Below are 24,674 nucleotides of genomic sequence, written 5' to 3' on the forward strand. Positions count from 1 at the left end.
CCATTGTCATTTTTACAGCGAAAAGTGCTATAAAAATGCACCGATTACTGTGAAAATGACACTGGCAGTAAAGGGGTTAACCTGTAGGGGGCCCTAAAGGGGTTAAGTGTGACCTAATTTGTGTTTCTTGCTGCAGGGGGGCGTGGCTGGGCATGTGACGTCACTGATCGTCACTTCCCTATGACAGGGAACAGACGATCAGTGACAGGCTCACTAGGAAGCATGGGGAGAGGTTTGTTTACACTTACCTCTCCCTGTTCTTCCTCTCTGTGCTTCTGTGAGATTACGGGACACCAGCGTGAATCAGGTCCGCGGGCACGAAGCACAAGACCGTGTCGCAAGCGCGCCGTGACCCACGGCTGGGCTTCTGAAAGGGGACGTACCTGTACGTCCATATGCCCAGCCGTGCCATTCTGCCGATGTAAATAGTCTTGCGGCGGTCCTTAAGGGGTTAAATGACAGCTCTGAGTCTGTTAACATTACATTCAGGATGGCAATGCTCAGCAGCGATGTCAGGGCTTTTGGATGTCTACACAAGGGAAGCTTTTACAGGTAAATAACTTTGGTAAAAAAATAGTATATATTGTACGTATTACATAATTATATTCTGTACTGTCAGACAAAATTCATGAAAAATAAGCAGATGCCCCCTACGCATTCTCAGCAGATACAGAGCATCTAAGGACATCTCTGTTTATGGCTTGTAGCTTTCTGCCGTAAATGTTAATGTAGAAATCTCCAAACAATGAATTAATAGCTCATGAAATTAGCTGGTACTTTTCTGCCCTCTGTTGTTTAGTTGTAGCACTACAGGAAACATGCATTCGCAAAATTATATACCAACCACACAAAACGGGGGGGGGGGGGGAATCAACAGCATGATGTATTGGGTCTGGTCTCGGAACCTACGTTTTAATGCACTGCACAAAGAAAATCTGTTCTGCATGGCACTATTAGACAATCAAAGTCAAATGGCAGAGGCTAGTGGGAGAGCAGGGGAGATGCAAGGATCACAATTTTCCCACTTCCTCAATGCTCATAGGGAATATTAGTTATGATGAGGGATTGGATATATAAGGAACTTTATTTTTGGCACGCAGGCACAGCCCGACTGTAAGGGCCCTTTTACAGGGGTGATCCCATCAGGTCTGTCAGTCAGTTTTTTTAGTCTCACCTGATCTGACAGTCCATGCATCCCTATGTTCCAGCGGGTGTAAATGGATTACCTCCGGACCCAATAGGCCGGCTTAAAAAAAAAAGAAGGATCGAGTCCTCTTCCATTGGGGCAAACCATGGAGTTCATTTACTCCCAGCTGCCCATAGAGCAGAGCAGAGTGGACATAGACCTGTCATTCATCCTGCTCTGCTCCAATTAACAGGGGATCAGTGGACAGATGTGTGAAAGGGTCTGACTTGCCTTAATAAAAACTTTTGTAAATAAAAATAAAAAAACAAACATGCATCTTTGGTCTAAAGATGGCTATATGCTTTAACCACTTCAGCCCCGGAAGGATTTACCCACTTCCTGACCAGGCCATTTTTTGCGATACGGTACTGCGTTGTTTTAACTGACAATTGCACGGTCATGCAACGTTGTACACAGACAAAATGTATGTCTTATTTTCCCTACAAACAGAGCTTTCTTTTAAAGGTGGTATTTGATCACCTGTACATCTTTTTTTTTTGCGCTATAAACAAAAAAATGAGCGACAATTTTGAAAAAAAAAAACAATATATATATTTTTTTGCTATAATAAATATACCCCAAAAAATGCAAAAAAAATTTAAATGTCTTCATCAGTTTAGGCCAATGTGTATTCTTCATATTTTTGGTAAAAAAATAAATCGCAATAAGCGTATATTGATTGGTTTGCACCAAGGTTATTGCGTGTACAAAATAGGGGATAGATTTATGGAATTTTTTTATTATAAATTCTTTATTTTTTTAACTAGTAATGGCGGTGATTTTAGCAGGATTGCAGCGGACAGATCAGACACTTTTTTCGGGACCAATGACATTTATACAGCAATCAGTGCTATAAAAAGCCACTGATTACTGTATAAATGTCACTGGCAGAGAAGGGGTTCAAACTAGTGGGCGATCAAGGGGTTTAGTGTTTCTAGGAGGGAGAGAGAGAGAGAGAGAGAGAGAGGGGAGAGAGAGAGAGAGGGGGGAGAGAGAGAGAGGGGGGGGGGGGAGAGAGTAAACCGTTCCTGATCACTAGAAACAGCAGATCTCCCTCTCTAGCTACTGTTTGGCTGACAATTTTCTGCCCCACATCATACTGTTGGGGATTAAATGAGCTCCACCCCAGGAGAAAAGGGCTTTTTTAATGTATGACGATACACCTTCCTGGATATAGACTTTCTTGTCGTAAGGATGGTAGTGTCAGAAACACCCCTAGCCAATGGGACTTGGGCCGTCAAACTACAAAGCAGAATAGAAGATTGAACCCCGTGACAGGAAATCTTGGCCAATGCCAACGATTGTTTGCCAAGAGATTTATGATGTCTGCATACCATGTTGTTTATGGCCAAGTAAGTGTGATCAACATCACTGAAATGCCCTCCACCTGCACAACAGGTGAGAAAGAAGCTGCAGTGGAGTGAAAGCATAGCTCAAATTAAAATGATCCCAAGGAGTCACCAGGTCGTCTACTGCATAGGCCTACAGATTCCGGTCTAGTTTTTTGATGAATATGGAGGCCAAGAGATCCAACTCGGCCACCCCCACCAGTCAGGTCTCTGCAAACACCTCCAGGTAAGGGGCCCCATTCTGCTGGTTTCAGCTGCTGATGGCTGAGAAAGTGTACCTACCCGCCAATTTTACACACTGGGAATGTGCACTATGGATAGGGATGAAACAAAGCTCTGCTTCTTCCCGAGCAGCCCAACTTCTTGCCTCTCCTTGATGGATGATGCATGATACAGGAGTAGCACTGTCTGACTGCACCTTAACAGGCAGACCTTGAAGGTGTAGCAGAGCCAGCCAAATTGCCCAAAGTTCCATGATGTTGATCAGCAACTTGCGCTCCTCTAACGAACACATTCTCCCAATCAAGAGGTTCTCCAGAACACCTTTCCAGCCCAAAAGGCTGGAATCCATTGTCTAGCATCTACATGGATTTCCACCATTCCAGAGAAAACTTGGTCTTGGGAGTCAGATGCATCGGCAGGTCCAAGAACATCTGGTGTTTGCCTTAAATAAACAGGATATTAAAAGAGCTCTGCAATGAAACTTGGCAAAAGTGACTGCATCAAAAGGCGACTACCATCTTCCAAAGTACCTCACGCAGGTTCAAATCAAAAGGTTTTCCAATGACCTCAGAGACTCCTCCTGAGATTCAGAGAGACAAGCATGACATAGTACCTTCATCTGTGCCATGTCAGGAACTAAGCCCAGCACTCTGCTCCTTCCCATTGAAATCAATGGGAAACCGCGGTAATATCGCCGGCAATGCACCTCTGCAGAGGCGCATTGCGGGCGGTATTAACCACTTTTTCGGCCGCTAGCGGAGGTTAAAACCACACCGCTAGTGGCCGAATATCGCAGTAAATACAACGCTATACCACCACTACACCTCCCCTGCCCAGTGTGAAAGGGGCCTTAAAGTGGTAGAAAACTTTTTTTTTTTTACCTTCATGTAAGCTTACAGGTAAAGCTTACCTGTAAGGAAAATGAATAACGCCTAAACGTGCACCATATTCTAGAAAACAGCAGACGGTGACGTCACCTGCAAATACGCTCTGAAGAAACAGCACATCTGTGCCATTCCTTTAGAGCCGAGTACCGCGAGTGATGTCATCATGCCTCGACCATTTAAGCCCATAGGAAGACCGGGTGAAGATGAAAGCCTCTGCAGTGGTGACAGCGTGCAACTGGAGGGCTTCATTTTAAGGCAAGTCTATGTGCATACTAGCACATTATGAGTTTTCGTTGCAGCACGAAACTTTATTTTTAAACAAGAATTTACTACCACTTTAAGGTCCAGAATAGGCTGCATGCCTTTCATTTAAAAATAGAAGCCATGAGACCCCCTGGGACAGCAGCCTTTCCAGAGCTGCAACAAAAACTGCTGTTAAAGCATGAAAGGGTATAAAGCATGGAGGGGCAACGCCACAAACTTCAATGGCTGCAGATCCAGTCTTCTTTGACTTCCCGAGGACAGACGGTCACAAAGGTCAATAAATATCCCCAATCTGAGTAGGGGCACCCCTTTCGCTGGAAAGAGTATTTTTTGCCTAGCTTCAAAAACCCGAACATTGTTGCTTATGCAAGGAACTTGCTTTGATTCTTTTGCCTTCTTTTTGGGAAAGAGCATGCTTTTATCCACAGTCACCTTCTGGATAAAGGTATCCAAGGAGGGTCTGAACACGCATTTACCCTCAAAAAGAAGCCTCTCAATTTGTTTCTTGCAGAGTTCTGCCATCTACAACTTAAGCTATAGGATCCTTTTTATATGGACATAGTATAAATATGGCAGCTTTCAAGGATGGGCACCAAGTGATGTTTCTTTATTTCTATGATTTTCCAAAAGTAGAAATTATGGTTGTATGCCTCAGCTTTGAGACCTATGGCCTGCTGTCATTGTACTGAATTTCCCCCCAATTAAAAGAAAAATGCCGCTCTCCCAGCGCTACGCCATTCTGCTGCAGTATGTGATGAAGCAGCATCCCCTGAAGATAAGGGAAAGGTGGGAGGCGGATGCGGGGGAGCTGGACGGTGAACAATGGGAAGAAATATTTCAGGCAGTAGGCAAATGCTCGTTGAATGTCTCACAGAGGCTTACGCAGTTATATATTTTGTTGCAAACTTATTATACCCCACACAGGCTCCATAAGATGAATCCGCAGCTTGACCCTACCTGTACCAGGTGTAAGAGAGACCATGGAGATCTGATCCATATGCTGTGGAGATGCCCAAAGCTCCACACGTATTGGGCGGGAGTTGTGAGTACTGTAAACTCAGCATTTGGCGTGGCTCTTCCACAGGACCCGAGGGCTTGTCTCTTGGGGGCTCTGGAGGGGTACGAATGGGAGGAGGCGGACAGAGAGGCGATACACAGGGTTCTGTTCCAAGCAAGGAAGCTTATTATGGTTCACTGGAAGGCTGAGGCTCCTCCGACTCTGGCTGAATGGATTAATAATATTGGGACAGTGTTGAGGATGGAGAAAGTGGTATATCAACACAGAGGTAATACCCACAAATTTGAGAAGCTGTGGGCAAAGTGGTTAGATGTACCGGGTCTGGCCCCGGTGGACCTGGTGATGGATAGGCTTTTGGGCATCAATGTGGGGTGAGGCGGGGACTGTGCTATTTGTCGGGATGGTGATGTTTGAAATGTTTGGGGGAGGGGGGTCTACCTCCTGCTTATGGATGCTTTATGAGTATTGGTTATCTTGATCTTTGTTCTTAATCTGTCCCCGCAATGTCAAGGGGACCTTGCATACCTTGTACCTCTGCAAACTAAATAACATTTTGTTGGATCCAAAAAAAAAAGAAAAATGCCGCATGGAATCTTCCAAAGCATTCCCCAAGAAATTCAGTGCTCTCAAAAAATCTTCCAGGAACTGGCAGACATCAGGAACCCCAGGGTCTGATCCTCTGGAATAGAGCATACATTTTGATGATATTTTAAGGGCTTGGCAAACTCCTACCGCAGACTGCAGATCCACCCTCACCAGAAAAACTCTAACCTCTTGTCTGTGGCATCTTAAAGATGGGTTCTCATACACAGGTACCATTAGGGTCTTGTTTAAGTAGGTCAACAGCCAGAGAGCCCCTTGCTTGTAAATTCCTCCTACATGGGATACTGCTCAGAAAATCTCCTGGAGAAAAAAAAACTATCTCCAGGTGAGCCCAAATAGTATACATCACTTCCTGTAACAGAGTGCACAGGAAAAAAATGGGGATGTTCACCCCCTCTTTAGATGATCGCTGGGCTAAAAAATAAATAAAAATTAACCTCTCTAAATCCAGTTTTTCACGTGCGCTTCTGTTTACTTCCTGCTGCAGTCCTTCTTCCATTGACAATTCCCACTAGCTAGGTCCTTATAGGATCCAGAAAAGATCCAATGTCGAGTCAAGAGAAGTGATGGGGACCACTCAGCATGGTTAGAGTGCGGCACGGGACTAACGGTTCCCGCATGTGAAAACGGTGTCAGCGAGGAACCTGGATGGAGACACCCAAATGATTATAACTTCATAAGGTAAGGACATCTAAACACCTGGCAGGATTGGTAAGAGATGAACAGTAGCTATCCCCAGATACTTGTGGAACCCTTTGCAGAAACCTGCTGCACCATTTATGAACTAAAAGTAGCTGAACAAAGCTGCAGGAGCTGTAAAACATGTGTTGCTCATACAAGGAAACAGCAAAATGGTGCCCACACGTATGCACAATGATGTCACCAGGGATGCATGCCAGTCTGTCCCTTTTAAACAAACACAACTGTGCTGTAACACTTTGATTGATAAACAGCCCCACTACACTAGGGACACCCAGGAAAAGACTACCAACCACTCCACCTAGCCCAGAGGCACTCCACTTTTTCTTTGGGGGAATCACTGACATGGATCTGTGGAGCACCCTTCCAGCGAGATTACCTTGTACACTGTATCCTGGAGATCACTGCCCACAGGATCCAGTGCCAACTAGCATTGTTACAGGTCATCCCCATTCTTACTTGCAGGCTCTGGGTATGGTCCCTCTCGGCCTGCTGGCCATAAGGACTGCTTGGGATGAAGCTCTCTACACTATCAGGGGTATTAGGAGCAGACCAGGCATTAGGGGAAACTGCAAAACAAAATTCTTCGGGACAGACGCACTCCGAATAAAAAATTGCCTTTATTTTAAAAATCCAAAATAAAAAAACAGCACACTGGTAATGCTGACGCGTTTCACACTATTAGTGTTTTTTTTTTTAATCAAAAGGTTTTTATTGCTCACAAAAACATACAAAGCATGAAAACATGAAATAATGTACACAGTAGTCAGACATTGAAATAACATATCATAAGACATCGAGTGCAACTTGCAACCAATAAAGCTAACATTCTGCCATAATTCCCCCAAGCTTATCTTATGCTGCTCAAACCCCCGCCACCCTGTCCTCACCCCACCCCCTCCCATTGGTCACCCCTCCAGTCAAAAGATGAACCAAGTACCCGGCCCGGTGTCCCTTCTCATATCTACTTTGCCTATACACCCCCTAGCAATCTCATCTGAACCAGTTCCAGAGGGCCAAGACCCGGTACAGCCAGCCATGGATCCCAAAGTTTGAGAAATCTCCCGGCGTTACCCCTGTGCTGAAATATATACTTCTCCATTGTGAGCGTTCTACCCATGTGCTGTATCCATGTTTTAACCTTGGGCGGTATGGCCGATTTCCAGTTAAGAAGAATGTTTTTTCTCGCATGAAGCAAAGCCCTGGCGAATGCCACTCTGGTCACCTCCTTCGGTATCGCCCCCTTAAGTGTATCCAGAACCTCCGTCCAGAATCTGTGGAGTTTGGGGCAACGCCAGAGCAGATGAATCAAGTCCCCAGGCACCGCCCACACAGTGGGTCGGGTGCCCTGCCCATCCTGAAGAGTTTCACCGGGGTAAAATGTACTCTCAGTAAAATAAACAATTGAGAGACTTTTTGTGACACATTAAGCGAACATAGATTAACTGCCTATAGCGCCTCCTCCCAGAGTTCCCCTGCAATGGGTCCTACATCTGCCTCCCACTGATCCACCACCCTCACAGGGTGTCCCTCCAGAAATGACACCAACAGCATGTTATAGCACTGGGTCGGATGCTCCCTGTAGTATACGGAAAACCGGGGTGGGGGACTGAACCCACTCCGTCCCATCTCCCTGGGCCCTGATAGCGTGTTGTAATTGCAGGTAGTAAAACTGCATATTAGGAAAGAGCGCATATCTAGATTGAAGCGCACTAAATGAGAGCAGAGCCCCGCCATGGAAAACATGTTTCAGGTGTGTTATCCCCATGGGGCGCCAATTGAGTCCTTGCTTAATCTTGGCCAGTTCAGTGTATGTGTTGTTCCCCCAGAGAGGGCTATATTCGGTGAACCCTGTTACATTTTGGAGCTGTTTGGTCTTATTCCATACCTTCTGAATGAGCGAGTAGGTGGGCATACGTTTATTGGGTTTTTGAAACAGCTGGGCCTCCAGCCCCTCAGGTATTGCGTCTGCACCCGAGCCGGCCCAACAAGGCCGCAGGCAATGGGACCATGGCTCCTATCAAATGTTGTAGCTGTGCGGCCAAGTAGTATATCCAAGGATTGGGTAGGGCAAGGCCCCCTCCCTCCTTTGGACGTTGTAATTGCTCTAGTTTTATCCTAGGAGGTTTGGTGTGTCACAACAATAACCTAAAGAGAGAATTGACAACTCTAAATATTTTAAGTGTGATAACCACCGGCGTATTGTGGAGGAAATATAACAGCTGCGGCATTAGAATCATCTTAATGAAGTTTGTCTTGCCCGCTAGGGACATTTTCAAGTTGTTCCAGATGTGTATGTCCCTGAACCGGGTCAGTAGGGGATAAACATTTAGTTGGCAGAAATCAGTTATTTTAGGGGACACCCAGATATTTGAAGGATGACACTACAGGGACCGGGCAAGAGAGGCTCCCACCAGACATGGGTGTCTCGTCTAGGAACATTAAAGCTGACTTTGACCAGTTGATGGTAAGGCCCTTTAAACGACCAAAGTCAGTGATAAGAGACATAACCTGAGTCAAGGAGTCATCCACATCCTCCAGGAAGGAGCATGTCGTCAGCATATAGAATGATTTTCTCATGCATGTCACCATATCTGAAGCCCCGAACCGTGGGGCAGCTCCTCACCAGGGCCACCAGGGGCTCAATAGCCAGGGCGAAGAGCAGGGTGGACAGGGGACATCCCTGCCTGGTCCCCCTGCCCAGTGCAAAGGCATGGGACATCCTATCAGACATGCGTATGGCCGCCTGTGGCACGTCATACAGAAGTCTCACCCACCTCAGGAAATTAGGACCAAATCCAAACCTAGCCAGCACCGCCGCCCAAAGATACCGCCAGCCAACACTGTCAAATGCCTTATTGGCATCAAGAGACAACAGTGCCCTGTGGCCGACGGAATCCGAGGGGGTCTGCATGTTCAGGTACAGCCACCTAAGGTTGGTCGCAGTAGAGTTACGTGGCATGAACCCTGCTTGATCCAGATGGATGATAGACAGGACAACTTTATTAACCCTCATAGACAATACCTTCGCCAGAGTTTCAACATCGCTTTGCAGTAGTGAAATGGGCCTATATGAGCTGGGGTCCAAGTGATCCTTGCCCGATTTTAGTAATAGGATGACACTTGCCCTTGACATGGATGGGGGTAAGTTTCCCGACTCGAACGAGGAGTTGAAGACTACAAGTAATTTGGGCAGAATCACCTCTCCATATTGGGTGTACACCTCCATGGGGATCCCATCATCCCCCGGGGCCTTACATGTGGGAAAGGAGGCGGCTGCCTCCCTAAGCTCCTCTAGATTGAGTGGAGCCTCCATCTCTACCACTGTGTTAGTGTTTAATCATAGCTAGTGAAACTAAAGTCCACAAAATGAATCTTCAGAGAGACACAAATGGGCACCATCCATCACCTACGAACACAAGCCAAAAACAAGCTTAGCTGAGCTGGGAGGCGTTATGCCTGTCCATTCAACTGAAGGTGGCAGCATAACCCGAGTCTGTGCCATTCGATATGTTGAAGAGTGAATGCAGTGTGACATATAATTTTACAATATTACTGGGTCTTGAAGGTTATCAGTATCATGGTCTTAATAAAAGTGAAATTTGTAATAAAGACACCACCAGATGATTTACTCAAAAGCCTACAACTGCTGGATGACCAACACAGAACTCTTCCGACTTAAGTTTGGTTGCCACAAGGTCGATGGCATCCTAATTACACCAAGGATGATAACCTACTCTGCAATGTCTGTACTGAACCATCATAATAGACATACTACAGTAGAAGGATTGCATGCGGTTATACACCCCAGTCACTGCATAACACAGGCAACTAGTGCTAGAGATGCACCAAAATTTCAGCAGCCAAAAATTGCATTTTCGGCAAATTGCCAATAGAGGAAATAAAAGGTGAGGATAATGGTGCCAAAAACGCACATGATTTTGCTGCGATTTTTAACACCACAATGGAAGCACAATGGACCAGTGAATAAATGCATAGAATTTAAAGGGACGTGCTTTTCTTGTGCTCAAGGTCCCAATAATGGCCAGACGATAAACTCATACCAATTTAAATTTATGATATTAAAAATTTGACTACAATTATATATTAAAAAAAAATCGGTTTTGGCCAAGTGCATCCTCAATTTCCGGTACCAAAATGTCCTTTCGGTGCACCACTAATTCGTACAGATCATTGTGTAAAGAAACTGCAAGAACCCTTTTACTCATAAAGGACAGGAGTAGGAGAGACTTTATATGCACCACCGAAAACTTTTTTTTTTTAAATCACATATTCAATGTGAAAAAAAAAAAAAAACACACACACATTACACCAGATACCACATGTTGAAGATCACCGTTTTTATCACGTTATTTTAAATACTGTATGTTAATAAAAACTGAATGATTTATTTAATCTGTGCAATTTCTTGCTATCACATAAAGTCCCATTTACCTACTCCTCCCTCTTCCAGTTTCATTGCAATAAGGAATGTGTCCACTAGGTGATACATTTGTATAGACAAGGCACCCCTACATAAAACTCTTTATGCATATCACTCTGTATTCTTTTTGCTGTTTACGGTCAACATGACTGTAAAAATGTGTACTCCTAGACAAGGTAGCCATACACAGCTTGAAACATTTAGTGCCGTTTCTTTATCTGACTATCAGGCTAAACCATCCCCCCCCCCCCCCCCCCAGTAACTTGGTTTACATTTGACGGATACATGTTGAATGTGTTTGTTAACCACTTCAGCCCCGGACCAGAGCACTTTACAATTTGACACTGCATCGTTTTAACTGAAAATTGCGCGGTCGTTCGACATTGTACCCAAATAAAATGTGTATCCCCCCACAAATGGATCTTCATTTTGGTGGTATTTGAGCACCTCCGCAGTTTTTATTTTTTGCACTATAAATAATTTTTTTGAAAATAAAGATGTTTAGGCCTATTATACACACACACAATTTGGGGGGGGGGGGGGTAATATAACAAATAAATACATACAAATCTCCATCTATCTATATCTCAATTGACTGCAAGCTATGGGAAAGATTTTTGCCATTTTTATTATTTATTTTTACTAGTAACGGCGGTGATCTGCGATTTTTTTTTTTAGCTGTACTGCGATGCACAGATCGGAGACTTTTGACACTTTTAGGGACCATTGGCATTTATACAGCAAACAGTGCTATAAAAATGCACCGATTACTGTGTAAATTTCACTGGCAACAAAAGGGGATAACACTAGGGGGCGATCAAGGGGTTAAACGTGTGTTCCCTCAGCACGTTTTAACTGTGTGGGAGATGTGAGGGGCTAGTAGAGAAGCAATATCGGTTTTCCTACTTCGTACAAAGAAACTATATGGCTCCTCTCCTGACAGCACACGGATTGTTTACGCACACACACACACACACCTGTGCTGGTGCTCGTACACACAGTTGCCGCTGGCCACGCGCCACCCTCTGGTAATCAAAAAACGGGCAGGACGTACCTGTACGGGATTTTGCCCAGGAGAGCCATCATGCTGCAGTATATCTGCGCGACCGTCGGCAAGTGGTTAGGGAGTCAACTTACTACGCAATATTATTGTGTATTACCTTTTATTCTGTTAGTGAAACATTGTTTCTCCTAATCCAATTTATAACGGATGTATGCAGATATAGATTTAGCCCTGACCCCAAGTGCAATTTACAGTATCGCCTAAAGCGGCGTTCCACCCAAAAGTGGACCTTTCACTCATTTGTCTCCTATGCCCCTCCGGTGCCACAATTGGTGGGGGGGGGGACCGTAGGCTACACTGCTGGGTTCCCTTACCTGCAATGGCGGCAGAAGCACCTGACAGCGGATGGAAACATATCAGCTGCAGTGCTGCCATCGCTGGACTTCAGGACAGGCAAGTGTTCTATTATAAGTCAGCAGCTGCAGTATGTGTAGCTGCTGGCTTTTTAATTTATTTTATTTTTTGGAATGGATCCCCGCTTTATCTAAAAATTTATGGGAATCCAGTGCAGCTTTACCTCTCACTTATTAGGTGCATGCACTGTTATTTAGTTGCAGATTTTCCCCATCAAAGCAGAAGCGCAAGACTGAACGAGCCATACGGAGGTTGCCCTGTCACTTGCCCAAGCTCAGGGCTTACAACGAACTTACAGTGAGGCTGCTGAATGACAGTATAAAATTGATAATCAATAAAAACTTTAGCCTTCTTTAAAATAAATTCAACAGAAACTTTAAATTACTTGATTATATGCATTCAACACAGCCCTCGGGTCTTACAGCCCAGCAAGCAGAGAATACAGAATAAATAAAAGCAAGACTGCATTATAACTTAAGAGTAGAGATTCAGATTGCTAGAGGCCCACGGGTGATTGGCTATTTTTAAAGCAGACCAAGCCCCAGTTTGCGAGAATTACAGACTTCTGCAGAAGTGATGGCACCCTGCGCTGGCCAATGAAGATGACTGAAACCCTGCACAAAGGAAGAGATGCAGGCAGTGACTAGGGACAGGGCAGTTGGAGGAAAGACCAGAAAAACCTGTAGCTCTGCTTTAAATGAACTGCAGCATAGCAGGCCATGGTTACAAATTAAGTTGTAAGCATTAAAAGCTAGTGTATGCTTAAAGCCCCCCCCCCCCCCAGGAAAGACGTGTAATATCTGCCACACAGATTAGAGAACTACAAAATAATTTATTGGAGTAGACATTACTTGTTTTTTTAACCAACTAACCTATATGTACAACATACACAACGCTCCAACTTTCCAGTCTCAAGAACGTTTTGCTTGTTTGCTTTTGGCCTTGCGAACTACCTCCATTAGATTTTTTAAATACTGGATCTCTTTTGCTATAGAGTCCACTTTTTCATTGAGGGAATCATTTTTCTGTTCCAGTTCTCGACACTCTGCAGATATTAACTCTTGTCCCGCTTTCTTCTTCTGCCGGTAGCGATTGGCTGCCGTTTTGTTCTGCTCCATTTTCTTTGTCTTCTTGTCTACTCCACAAAGGTAAAAAGTAGGATTGTCCCGATACCACTTTTTTAGGACCGAGTACAAGTACCGATACTTTTTTTCAAGTACTCGCCGATACCGAAACTTTTTTTTTTTTTTTAATGTGATGTGACAGTGGCGTTTTTTTTTTTTTGGTTGTTTGTTTTTTACTTTTTTTTATTTTATTTTTATAGTGGCGTTTTATTTTTTATGTTTTTAGAGGGGGGTAGTGGATTGTCAGTGTGTTTTTGAATTTTTTATTACCATTTACATTTTTTTTATTTATTTTTTTATTTATTGCAATTTTTATTTTATTTTTTAACCAACCCTGTTGGGGGGGCTTTGGTGAGATATCAGGGGTCTTAACAGACCTCTGACATCTCCCCTTTGAGACAGAGAAAGGGACTAGGGATACAGATTCCCCTGTCCCTTTCTCAGCAGCATCAGCTGCGCTGAAAATGAATGCAGAGAAGACAGCGTCTTCTCTTCATTCATAAAACTGAAACATTGTAATCAACAGGTTACGGTGATTCAGTTCTGTGAATGGACAGTCATCGCTGACTCTGTCCATTCGGAACAGTAAGGAGCCGGGTTTACCGGCTCCTACCGCCGCTCTCCATCCTGACAGTTCCGGGGGGGGGGGGGGCACGGGGGGAGAGAAGGAAACATCCGGACGCACGGGGGGAGAGAAGGAAACATCCGGACGCACGGGGGGAGAGAAGGAAACATCCGGACGCACGGGGGGAGAGAAGGAAACATCCGGACGCACGGGGGGAGAGAAGGAAACAGCAGGGGGGGCACGGGGGGAGAGAAGGAAACAGCAGGGGGGGCACGGGGGGAGAGAAGGAAACAGCAGGGGGGGCACGGGGGGAGAGAAGGAAACAGCAGGGGGGGCACGGGGGGAGAGAAGGAAACAGCAGGGGGGGCACGGGGGGAGAGAAGGAAACAGCAGGGGGGGCACGGGGGAGAGAAGGAAACAGCAGGGGGGGCACGGAGGGAGAAGGAAACAGCGGCGGGGGGCACAGAGGGAGAAGGAAACAGCGGCGGGGGGGGGCACAGAGGGAGAAGGAAACAGCGGCGGGGGGGGGCACAGAGGTTGAGAGACTGCATAAAAAGGGAGGGGGGGCTGGAGGAGGACACAGGACAAGTATCGGGTGAAGCATCGGGAGCATTTGCCCGAGTACAAGTACTCGGGAAAATGCTTGGTATCGGTCCCGATACTAGTATCGGTATCGGGACAACCCTAGTAAAAAGTGTAGGGCATCCCAGAGATGTCTTTATCATTACGGGGGGGGAGGGAGAGGACTGAACACTACTAGGGTACAGAAGATGCGGAGGAGAGTCAGCAAAGTCCTGCATCTTCTATGCTTAAGTTTTGTAACCATGACAAACTGCTCAGTTTTGTTTTGTTTTTTTAATTAAAAATTATACAATATTTCCACAAAAAAAAAAAAAGGGGGAATAGCTTTAAAAAATAATAATAATTCAAGTGTAAAAGAAATACTTTACAACCCCCCCCCCCATTTCTGTTTTCAGTGTACAGTCAAAAAGCAAAAATAGCTTTGTAGAGATATGTACCTCCCAAGCACATAGACAGGTTTTGCATGGCAGCAATGGCTAAAAAAAAAAAAAAAAAAAAAATACAAAAAGCAGAGCAATTTGCTACAGGGAGCTTTGCTCATGGGAGTTACACGGTGAAGCAGTCCTGAAGAACATTGTCCATCTGGTAATCCAAACATGGCTCAAGGTTGACAGCTGCTTCCTTAAAAGTTGCTGCAGATTCGTAAATATGGCAACCCATGGGTGGTCTTTATTCCTTTTTTTTTTTTTTTTTTAAACACGGTTAGCAAGTTAGATATCATCTTAAAAGCATTGCACTTGACACGATCAAGTTTCTAATTTTTAAAACTTTGCAAAAGTAAAAGAAATAAAATCCAATGAATAGGTGAAACCCAATGTTTCTTCCTTATTAAAATGCTTAAAGTTTCTATCCATCATCGTATTCCACAGTCAAGGTCCATCCAAGGCACTTGTTTTCCGCAGACCAACACTTATTTACAGCTCAAAATACTTCACCCAAGTTAGTCCTTTTTGTCCTCTACATACTTCTCAAAACTCAAATTACAAAGCGGTCTCAGTCATTTTTCCACGTTTCCCGGTCAGTGCTCGCTTCCTCACGGGTGAAAAGTGAAAACTTCTTCTCAAGCTGAGAACGGAGGTAGCTGTAATCTTGAACATCCAGTCGATGAACACAGGAGACGTACAAAGTGAGGGCAGAGGCCAGGAGAAGGCGATCCGGAGGAAGGGAGGGTACCACCCACAGGATTACAAGCAATTCCAAAAAGACCGGGTGCCTGAGATGGGCATAGAGGCGAGCAGCACGAGGCGACTTGAGAGACAAGGGGTCACCCATTCCAAAGCAGTGGTAATACACCTGTGAAAAAGTAAATTGAACAGAATGGAGTTTAAAATACTTCAGCTCATTGCCTAGCTACGTTCTAAGTTGATGGGAACCTTATGAATACCAGAAGTGAAGCTTTAAAGTATTGAATGCTTAGCCCACTTGTAGCTTCTGGCATTTAAACAGAAAATGTTAAACTGGTGTAGCCGATACTAGTTATAGATTATGCAAGACTAGCTATTCTTGCAAACATTTCTGTTCCCCGATTTGGTCAATTACAGCCAAAATGGTAGCAACACTGCACCTAAATTGGCTCTGTGTAACCTATTCAGAAACCCCTGGTGGACAAATCTTTGGGTAAAAAAACGCGGCAGCAGTTATTTCCCCAGAAAACTGCTTTTGTTCTCCAAAAGGCAGGTAGATGCAGTAAAACATTTAAAATTTCAATTAGTTTGAAAGCGGCAGGGCTTGTGAATGAACTACAAAGTTGCTCATTGGCTCCCTCACAGTTTGAGAACTACAAGCCATCTGCCATTGTGGAAGACGGGACTTTTAATTCATTCATTGATTGCTGCTCAGAGACATTGAAAAATCAAATCATGTAAATACGTATTGCCAGGATCACACAGGTGGACACCAATATCCCTCAATTTAGAAAAAAACATAAACACAACACTGTTTAGAACCACTTTAAAAGTCCCAAAGAAGGTTTTTTACCTTAACGCATTCTATGCATTAAAGAGGAGCTCCAGTCTAAAAAAAAAAAAATTCAGTTTGGCAGCGACAAAATACTGTAGCTGCGGACTTAATACAAGGAAACATACCCGTCTAGGGATCCTGCAAGGTTTTCACCCCGGGCGCAGACATTGTAAGACAAACCAGCAATAAAGCCTTTCCGGCTTCACAGCTAGTTCCCTGTGAATGCATGAGTTGCGCCACACTTTCTGAATGGTCCCGCCATCTTCTGGGACCTGTGCGGGGAAGGAGGGGTCGGAAATGTCAGATTGCTGATCTTCCCGAAAGTGGGAGCAGGTACCAGTCAAAACAAAGTACTCACTCGCCCCCCCAAAAAGTGCCAAATGTGGCAGTGGAAAAAGGAGAGTGCAAACAAGGGAAGCTTCCCCTTTTGTTTGGAGCTCCGCTTTAAAAGATATATAAAAAAAATAAAATAAAAAAAAAATAGATATCGACATGCAGCAGGACACAACAATACCTGAGCCCCATCTGAATCAAGTGATGTGCACAAGAGCTCTCCGCAGATACTCCCGCCTCATTGGCTGAGGTAGCAGCGGCCACCATTGTCTCCCGCTGCCATCAAAGTCAGCGAGCCAATGAGGAGATGGGGGTGCAGTCAAGCTGCAACTATCGGAATGGACAGACAGAGACAAGGAGCAAGCCTTGCTCTGGGTGCAATCGGCAAAAAGGAGGGGCCAGGAGCACCAAAAAGGGGCCCGAGAAGAGGATCTGCAAAAATCATTTCACAGAGCAGGGACATAAATAGTTTATTCTTATTATAAAGGAGAAGACTCTAGTATCACTTAAATCTGTTGTCCTAAATTTACTTTAGCAATAGAAGCATCTCTGGTTTCAGGAAACACACAGGGACTAGGAAACAAGGGTGTTAAGAGGTTTGTGTAAAACTTACCTGCTTAATTCCCATGAGCTCGGCATAGTCAAAAATAAGTAGAACACTGAAAATAAGCAGCCATGATATGGTGTGTAGCAGAGCGCAGATTACAGGGAATAATGCACTCCATGGAGCAGTAGGGACATTCCACAGGAAGGGACCACGTGGGAAAGACTGCCAGTATCTCATCATGATCTATAAAGAGAGGAAAAACACCTTGAGCCAAATATAAAAGAAAAGCACCCACTAGCAAACATCATTACACCACCTATCGGATAATACGCCTGCTGCCCCTCCCTGCAAAACACCACACACCGAGTTTAGTTCAAAACAAACCCCTCTTTTAACACTTTTGCAGCCATACTAGGATAATATCCACTTTATAGGCATTACATGGTCTTACACACACACACACACTTTTTTTTTTATCAGGCAAAGGTTTGAGATGTCACAAATCTTTACAATCAGACATTAAAAGTACATCTAGTTCACATCAGATATCAATTCAGCATACCAATATTGTAGATGACGTCATGGGAATGCTTCAAAACACTTGCCGACCAGCTGCGGTCACACTGCGGTAGGCCGGCTTAATCCTGCAAAGCGTCATAGGTGTAAGTCGGCTCCATTAAGAGCCATAGCAGGCGTGTGCCCACCGGCCACCCGCCATTGTGGGAAAGAGCCAGAACAGGGATCTATCAATGTAAAGACAGACAGATCGTTGTACACTGTTCCTAGTGATTGGGAACAGCGATCTCACACCTCCAGAGTCTACAACCACCACCCCTTTCCTGACAGTGACATTTACACAGTAATCAGTGTGCACATTTGTATTCAGTCCCCTTTACTCGGATACCCCTTAACTAAAACCTAGTGGAACCAACTGACTTCAGAAGTCACCTAATTGGTAAATAGTGTCCACCTGTGTGCAATTTATTCTTGGTATCAATACAGCTGTTCTGTGAAGCCCTCAGGAGGTTTGTTAAAGAACCTTAGGGAACAAACAGCATCATGAAGGCCAGGGAACACAGACAGGTCAGGGATAACGTTGTAGAAGTTTATAGCAGAGTTAGGTTATAAAAAAAAATATCCCAAGCTTGGAACATCTGAGCACTGTTCAATCCCATCATCTGAAAATGGAAAGATTATGGCACAACTGCAAACCTTCCAAGACATGGCTGTCCACCTAAACTGACAGGCCGAGCAAGGAAAGCATAAATAAGAGAAGCAGCCAAGATGGTAACGCTGGAGGAGCTGCAGAGCTTCGCAACTCAGATGGGAGAATCTGTCCACAGGACATCCATTAGTCACACACTCCACAAATCTGGCCTTTAGGCCGGATTCACAATATTACGAGTTGGATGAGGGTTCTCTGAATTCAATTCACAATAGCAGGAGATTGTGACCAGGTCTATATGGAGCTGGTTAACATATCTCTGATGCGGCTCCGGGAGCCCTGTGCATCTTTTGGTCCATTTTAGGTCCGAATTCAGCCCAAATTTCGGGCTGAAATTGGACCTGAAATGGTGAACCAGGATGCACAGGACCCCTGCTGTGAGCCAAGCCTCATGGAAGAGTGCAAGAAGAAAGCCATAAAAAGTCCCATTTGCAGTTTGTGAGAAGCCATGTGAGGGACATCGCAAACATGTGGAAGGCGCTCTGATCAGATGAGACCAAAATTGAACTTTTTGGTCTAAAAACAAAAACACTGGTGGCAGAAAACTAAAACACCACATTACCCTGAACACACCACCCCCATCGTGATGTGGGGATGCTTTTTTTTTCCCCCCAGTAGGAACAGGGGAGCTGGTCAGAGTTGATGGTAAGATGGATGGAGCCAAATACAGAGCAATCTTAGAAAATCTGTTGAATCTGCAAAAGACTTGAGCAGAGGTTCACCTTCCAGCAGGACAACGATCCTTAACATACAACCAGAGATAAAATGGAATGGTTTAGATCAAAGCTTATATATGCGTTAGAATGGCCCAGTCAGAGTCCAGACCTAAATCCAATTAAGATTCTGTGGCAAGACTTGAAAATTGCTGTTCACAGATGCTTTGCCCATCTAATCTGACAAAGCTTGAGCTATTTTGCAAAGAAGAATGGGCAAAAATGTCACTCTAGATGTGCAAAGCTGGCAGAGACATCCCCAAAAAGACTTGCAGCTGTAATTGCAGTGAAAGGAGGTTCTACAAAGTATTGACTCAGGGGGGCTGAATACAAATGCCACCCGCACTATTCACATTTTTTTTTTTTTTTTTTTTAAACAAATAAGGAAAAAACATTTTCCATGTGACAATTATGTGCCACTTTGTGCTGGTCTCTCACATAAAATATCCAATGAAAGACGGTTACGTTTTTCGTTGCATCATGACAATTTCGAGGGGTATGAATACTTTTCAAGGCAATGTAATAGTCATTGAATTAAAAAAATTAAGCCTTTTATCATTTTTAAAAGAAAAGTATGGGCTTAGGGAAAAAAAAAAAAAAAAACACAATTATAATTATACTTACCTAAATGGCTGTAGCACCGATCCCAACTGCACCTGTCCTCTGACACCACTAAGACTGGGAACTGAGGTATCAAACAATGCTGATCACTCATCTCTCAGTCTTTAGCCTGCAATGTCAATTAACGGCTCTCTACTCTGCTCCTCCAGCAATCACTGGGCTGTGGAGGGGGAGGGAGCAGGCTCTCAGTAGCCCGCTGAGAGGCTGAGCCAACTGCCAGTCCAGGCTTCTGGGCAGATTTCGACCATATGGACAGGATCTTTTCAGAGCCTGGACCGAGTCTGTGATGTCACCCGACAGCATACATATATACAGGAGTGTAGAGCCAACTGTGAACTATAGGGGGAAAAAAAAAAAAAAAAAAAAGTATAGCCAAAAAAGCTTTGACTATACTTCTCCTTTCAAAGAAAAAACTACCTAAAACAACTTTCTTATTCTAGTAGAAAATGCATAACAGAAGGTGTATCCATGATGCTTCATCAAGAATGACAATACCATGGTCATGCAGGATGCAGAGATTCCTTATCCCCCTTAGTACGCAGAATATCTAATATATGCAGTGTGATATGTATACATGGAACTGTGTTACTGACTAATGTATTTCAGAGATGTCTCTGTATTCCCGCATGTTCTCCCTTCTTAAATAAATAATTTATATATAAAAATAAAAAAAAGGAGGAAGGACAATACCTGGAGAGAGACAGCAGTGCACAGTATATAAACGGAGCGCTGAAGAACACCAAACACCCGAGTCACGCCCTCCTTTAATAGAGGCCAGGCCATGAGGCTGTGCTGGAAAACAAATACAAGAAGCAAGGCCAAATTTATCCCAAGAGAGCGCAGGAACTCGGAGTCTCCAATCGCATCTTTCCACAGCAGAGAGGACTCACCTGTAAAATGAAAGAGAACAGTTAGCAAATGTCAGTCTATTCACAGGTTCAAGTGTGGATTGTTCTATACAAAAATTGAGCCGATTACATTTAAAGAGACTTTACACAAAGCAGAAGTTCCAATTTAGGGTGGAACTCCGCTTTAAGCTACAAAAGACAAAGCATCACAGCCGCAGCCAGACAGCGTTGTTCGCATGCTGTGGCTGCGATGCTTTGTGGATGCAATGTTTTTTTTGTACCTATCACATCAGACATTACCACACAGGTTTTTTGGTTTAACCCAGCAGACTGAACGAAAAAAATAAATAAAGTAAAAAAAAAAGGATTGGATGCCGTGCCTCAGACCGCCCCAATCGTGCAGCTTTTGATCAAGCCGACTTTGGTCAAACCTGCTGCTGTACACACGGGCCCAAAGTCAGATGGTTTCTACTGAACCAGCCAATGCCGCCAAACATTTGGTGTACTAGGCTTATAGGTAGGGCTTGGAACCAAGGAATGGCGCTCAAAGAATGGGCAAGGAACGGCGCTCAAAGGCTGGGCGTGGAACGGCGCTCAAAGGCTGGGCGTGGAACCAAGGAATGGCGCTCAAAGGCTGGGCGTGGAACCAAGGAACGGCGCTCAAACGCTGGGTGTGGAACCAAGGAACGGCGCTCAAACGCTGGGCGTGGAACCAAGGAACGGCGCTCAAAGGGTGGGTAACCAAGGAACGGCGCTCAAAGGGTGGGTAACCAAGGAACGGCGCTCAAAGGGTGGGTAACCAAGGAACGGCGCTCAAAGGGTGGGTAACCAAGGAAGGGGGGCCCTGTTTATAGGCACTATGTGGATCCCAGTGCTGGCAGTCCCATTGCTGCCTATTGGGAGTCAGGGCTATGTTTTCACAGGTGTGTGCATCTGCATATTACTACTGTTGACTATTGCGATGGAGCACCTGCACAGACACTGCCACGGTTTCCAACGCGACATCCATGTGGGTGCGGGTCCCTAAACAAACACAGGGCGAGACCAGGGACCTGCACCCACACAGAAGTCATATTGGGCACAGAGGCTGCGTCTGTGCTGGCATTGCATCCCAATAGTACTGTTGGCACGCAAATACACACCTGTGGGAACACAGCCCTGTACAGATGTAATCACCCCGTGTGAATGAAGCCTCACAGTCACACGACCCATTCATGTGCCAGAACCACTTGCATTGCACACACTGCTGCAGGCTTTTAAAAAGTTAAAACCAGACCTGAGGAGGTCTACCTGCTGCCCGCAGATGTCTTTGCAGAGGGGCATGCAGTGCCTGAAATGTATATTAAACCTAGAAGGAGATCATACAATTCCATTGTATAGTATGTGGAGAGTTCCTCAGCGCCACAATAACTACACACCGACCCCGGAAGTCGCAGGACCATCAGGCGCCTGTGGGGGCACCTTTAAGAATCACGTGACTCGCCCCCATATAAACGTCCCCTCATCGTTTCTGAGTCCCGGTAAAGTCACCATAACCTTCCCGCCATGTTCACTCACCCTCCGACCCCTCACTGATATTCCTCAACAGAGCTCCGAATGACAGGAACCGCACGAACTCCACCCCGGTACCGAACCCAGCCACAAAGCACAGCAAGGAGACCAGACCCAGAACCGCGCACACCGGCATGGAGGGTGCCGGAGACACCGGACCGCTCATCTCACTTCCCGCCGACATCTTCGCACTCAGTTCTCTAAACTCCGCTGCCCCGCCCCCGGTCACACCAATGCCCCGCCCTAATCAACTCATTACCACGCCCTGAGCCATTTTCTAACCACTCCCGCTTTATGACATAAGCGCATCTTATAGCCATGTAAAAACACTGCCACCAAGCGCCCGGCTAGCTCAGTCGGTAGAGCATGAGACTCTTAATCTCAGGGTCGTGGGTTCGAGCCCCACGTTGGGCGAAATACTTTTTTTTTTCTTTCCCTTAGAGTGGAAATAAAGATTGTTATGGAAAATATCCAACGTGATGCTCAGTCTTACCTCCCAGAACAGACACAAATAGCTGGATTCCGGTAGATTGCCGCAACTTTAAGGCGGCGTAGCGTATCGTATTTACGCTACGCCGCCTTAAGTCAGAGAGGCAAGTACTGTATTCACAAAGTACTTGCCTCCTAACTTACGGCAGCGTAGCGTAAATGGGGCCGGCGTAAGCGCGCCTAATTCAAATTAGGCTGAGGGGGCGTGTTTTATGTTAATAGGGGGTGACCTGACGTGATTGACGTTTTTTACGAACGGCCCATGCGCCGTCCGTGTACATATCCCAGTGTGCATTGCTCCAAAGTACGCCGCAAGGACGTATTGGTTTCGACGTAAACGTAAATTACGTCCAGCCCTATTCACGGACGACTTACGCAAACGACATAACATTTTCAAATTTCGACGCGGGAACGACAGCCATACTTAACATTGACTAGTCCAGCTATTTGATTGAATAACTTTACGCCTAAAAACGCCTTACGTAAACGGCGTATCTTTACTGCGACGGGCGCACGTACGTTCGTGAATAGGCGTATCTAGTCATTTACATATTCTACGCCAAACTCAACGGAAGCGCCACCTAGCGGCCAGCCTAAATATTGCACCCTAAGATACGACGGCGCAGGCTGTCGTATCTTAGCTAGGTTTAAGTGTATCTCAGTTTGAGAATACACTTAAACTTAGGACGGCGCAGATTCCGAGTTAGGTCGGTGTATCTACTGATACGCCGGGCCTAACTCTCTCTGAATCTAGCTAAAATACTATAATCTACTGCAATCGTCCTTAATTGCATAGGCGTGCGCAGGGGGTGTGCCTGGCAGTGTTGCCAACCTACCAGATTGAAATTTGCTGGCACGACACCCGAAATTGGCGCAGTCACGTTTTTACTGGCATTTCGCAAAAGTTACTAAATTACATTTTTAGGTGCAAATTTCAGTATTTAGGTTACAAACAAGTACGCTAGGCAAATAACAATGTGATTTAGGTAGATATTAAGGTAAAAAACATATTTTTGTTATTTTCGATATAATAAGGGCAAATTATTTAGTCACATCACCCCCTGCCTCCATCCCCTCTGCACACCTATGCTTAAAGCGGAGCTCCGCTGAACAAAAAAAATACTAAAAGCCAGCAGCTACAAATACTGCAGCTGCTGACTTTTAATAGTAGGACACTTACCTGTCCTGGAGTCCAGTGACTCTGCTGACCCCCCCCCCCCCGTCATCCTCGGTGAGGGAACCAGGAAGTGAAGCGCTCCGGCTTCACTGCCCGGTTCCCTACGGCGCATGCGTGAGTCGCACTATGTCTGCCGATTGGCTCCCGCTGTGTGCTGGGAGCCGAGTGTTCCCAGAACACAACGGGGGGGGGGGGGGGCGGGAGGTGACGTCATGCCCGCAGTCTGCCCGAGATGTGGCCGGACGTGGGTGCAAATACCTGTCTTTAGACAAGTATCTGCACCCCCCTCCCCCTGAAAGGTGTCAAATGTGACACCGGAGGGGATGAGGGTTCCGATCAGCGGGAGTTCCACTTTAGGGTGGAGCTCCGCTTTAATTATTTTTTTTTTTTACAGGGAATCCTCTCATTCTAAAATGTCACAATCTGTTATTTGACAGATTGAGACATTTTCATACAGCGTGTCACAATGCGTTACAGTAACAGCAGTTAGGGCTTTATTCACCCCTCACATAGCGGGAACGTGCGTTCTTGCTTGCAATTTTGTGGAAGGCGATTTTTCACACATTTCAATGTGTCGCCCATAGGGAAGTCTTTTCACCTAAAAGGGCTGCCCTATGCGCATTTGTTGCGGAAAAGAAGCTCTGTTTGGGGTGCCATTAGGAATTAATGGTCAAAGTTTAAGCAGGTGCTTACAGGTTGGTTAATTTAGTTCTCCACACTGCCCAGAAGGGAAGGGGTTAAGTTAATCTGTGTATTTTTCCAGGCATTTTTGGGCTCCGCCCTGTGTTGATATATGCCGTTTCCCCACATCCAATTCGCTGAGCAGGAGAATGTGACTGGCTCTCTATGAA

At 45.3% G+C, this 24,674-nt stretch overlaps 2 protein-coding genes and 1 non-coding gene across 3 annotated transcripts; 1 reads left to right on the top strand and 2 right to left on the bottom strand.

The window, feature by feature from the left end:
• Window positions 1-12,901: 12,901 nt before the first annotated feature.
• On the bottom strand, window positions 12,902-14,672 carry LOC120913490 (cyclic AMP-dependent transcription factor ATF-4-like). The gene is made up of 2 exons (XM_040323452.1): window positions 14,466-14,672; window positions 12,902-13,238 (listed from the first exon to the last, which is right to left on the bottom strand). The coding sequence occupies exons 1-2, from the start codon at window positions 14,576-14,578 to the stop codon at window positions 13,001-13,003; spliced, it is 351 nt and encodes a 116-aa protein (XP_040179386.1). The 5' UTR covers window positions 14,579-14,672; the 3' UTR covers window positions 12,902-13,000.
• Window positions 14,673-14,841: 169 nt separating this feature from the next.
• Window positions 14,842-22,384, bottom strand: NRM (nurim). The gene is made up of 4 exons (XM_040323451.1): window positions 22,164-22,384; window positions 20,449-20,648; window positions 17,266-17,442; window positions 14,842-15,653 (listed from the first exon to the last, which is right to left on the bottom strand). Exons 1-4 carry the CDS (start codon window positions 22,339-22,341, stop codon window positions 15,354-15,356), a joined length of 855 nt encoding a protein of 284 aa, XP_040179385.1. The 5' UTR covers window positions 22,342-22,384; the 3' UTR covers window positions 14,842-15,353.
• Window positions 22,385-22,498: 114 nt separating this feature from the next.
• TRNAK-CUU lies at window positions 22,499-22,571 on the top strand. The gene has a single exon. It is a non-coding gene; the product is annotated as a tRNA-Lys (tRNA).
• The last annotated feature ends 2,103 nt before the right edge of the window (window positions 22,572-24,674 follow it).

The sequence above is a fragment of the Rana temporaria genome, chromosome 9, assembly GCF_905171775.1.
Source record: "Rana temporaria chromosome 9, aRanTem1.1, whole genome shotgun sequence".
Classification (NCBI taxonomy): Eukaryota; Metazoa; Chordata; class Amphibia; order Anura; family Ranidae; genus Rana; species Rana temporaria.

Coding starts and splice junctions, on each gene's coding strand:
- LOC120913490 (XM_040323452.1), bottom strand. CDS start 14,578: ATGCAGGACTTTGCTGACTCTCCTCCGCATCTTCTGTACCCTAGTAGT. Junction 13,239..14,465: donor GGATGCCCTACACTTTTTAC/TAGGGTTGTCCC, acceptor TCCTACTTTTTA/CCTTTGTGGAGTAGACAAGA.
- NRM (XM_040323451.1), bottom strand. CDS start 22,341: ATGTCGGCGGGAAGTGAGATGAGCGGTCCGGTGTCTCCGGCACCCTCC. Junction 20,649..22,163: donor TATCAGTGAGGGGTCGGAGG/GTGAGTGAACAT, acceptor TTCATTTTACAG/GTGAGTCCTCTCTGCTGTGG. Junction 17,443..20,448: donor GCACTGCTGTCTCTCTCCAG/GTATTGTCCTTC, acceptor CTCTCTTTATAG/ATCATGATGAGATACTGGCA.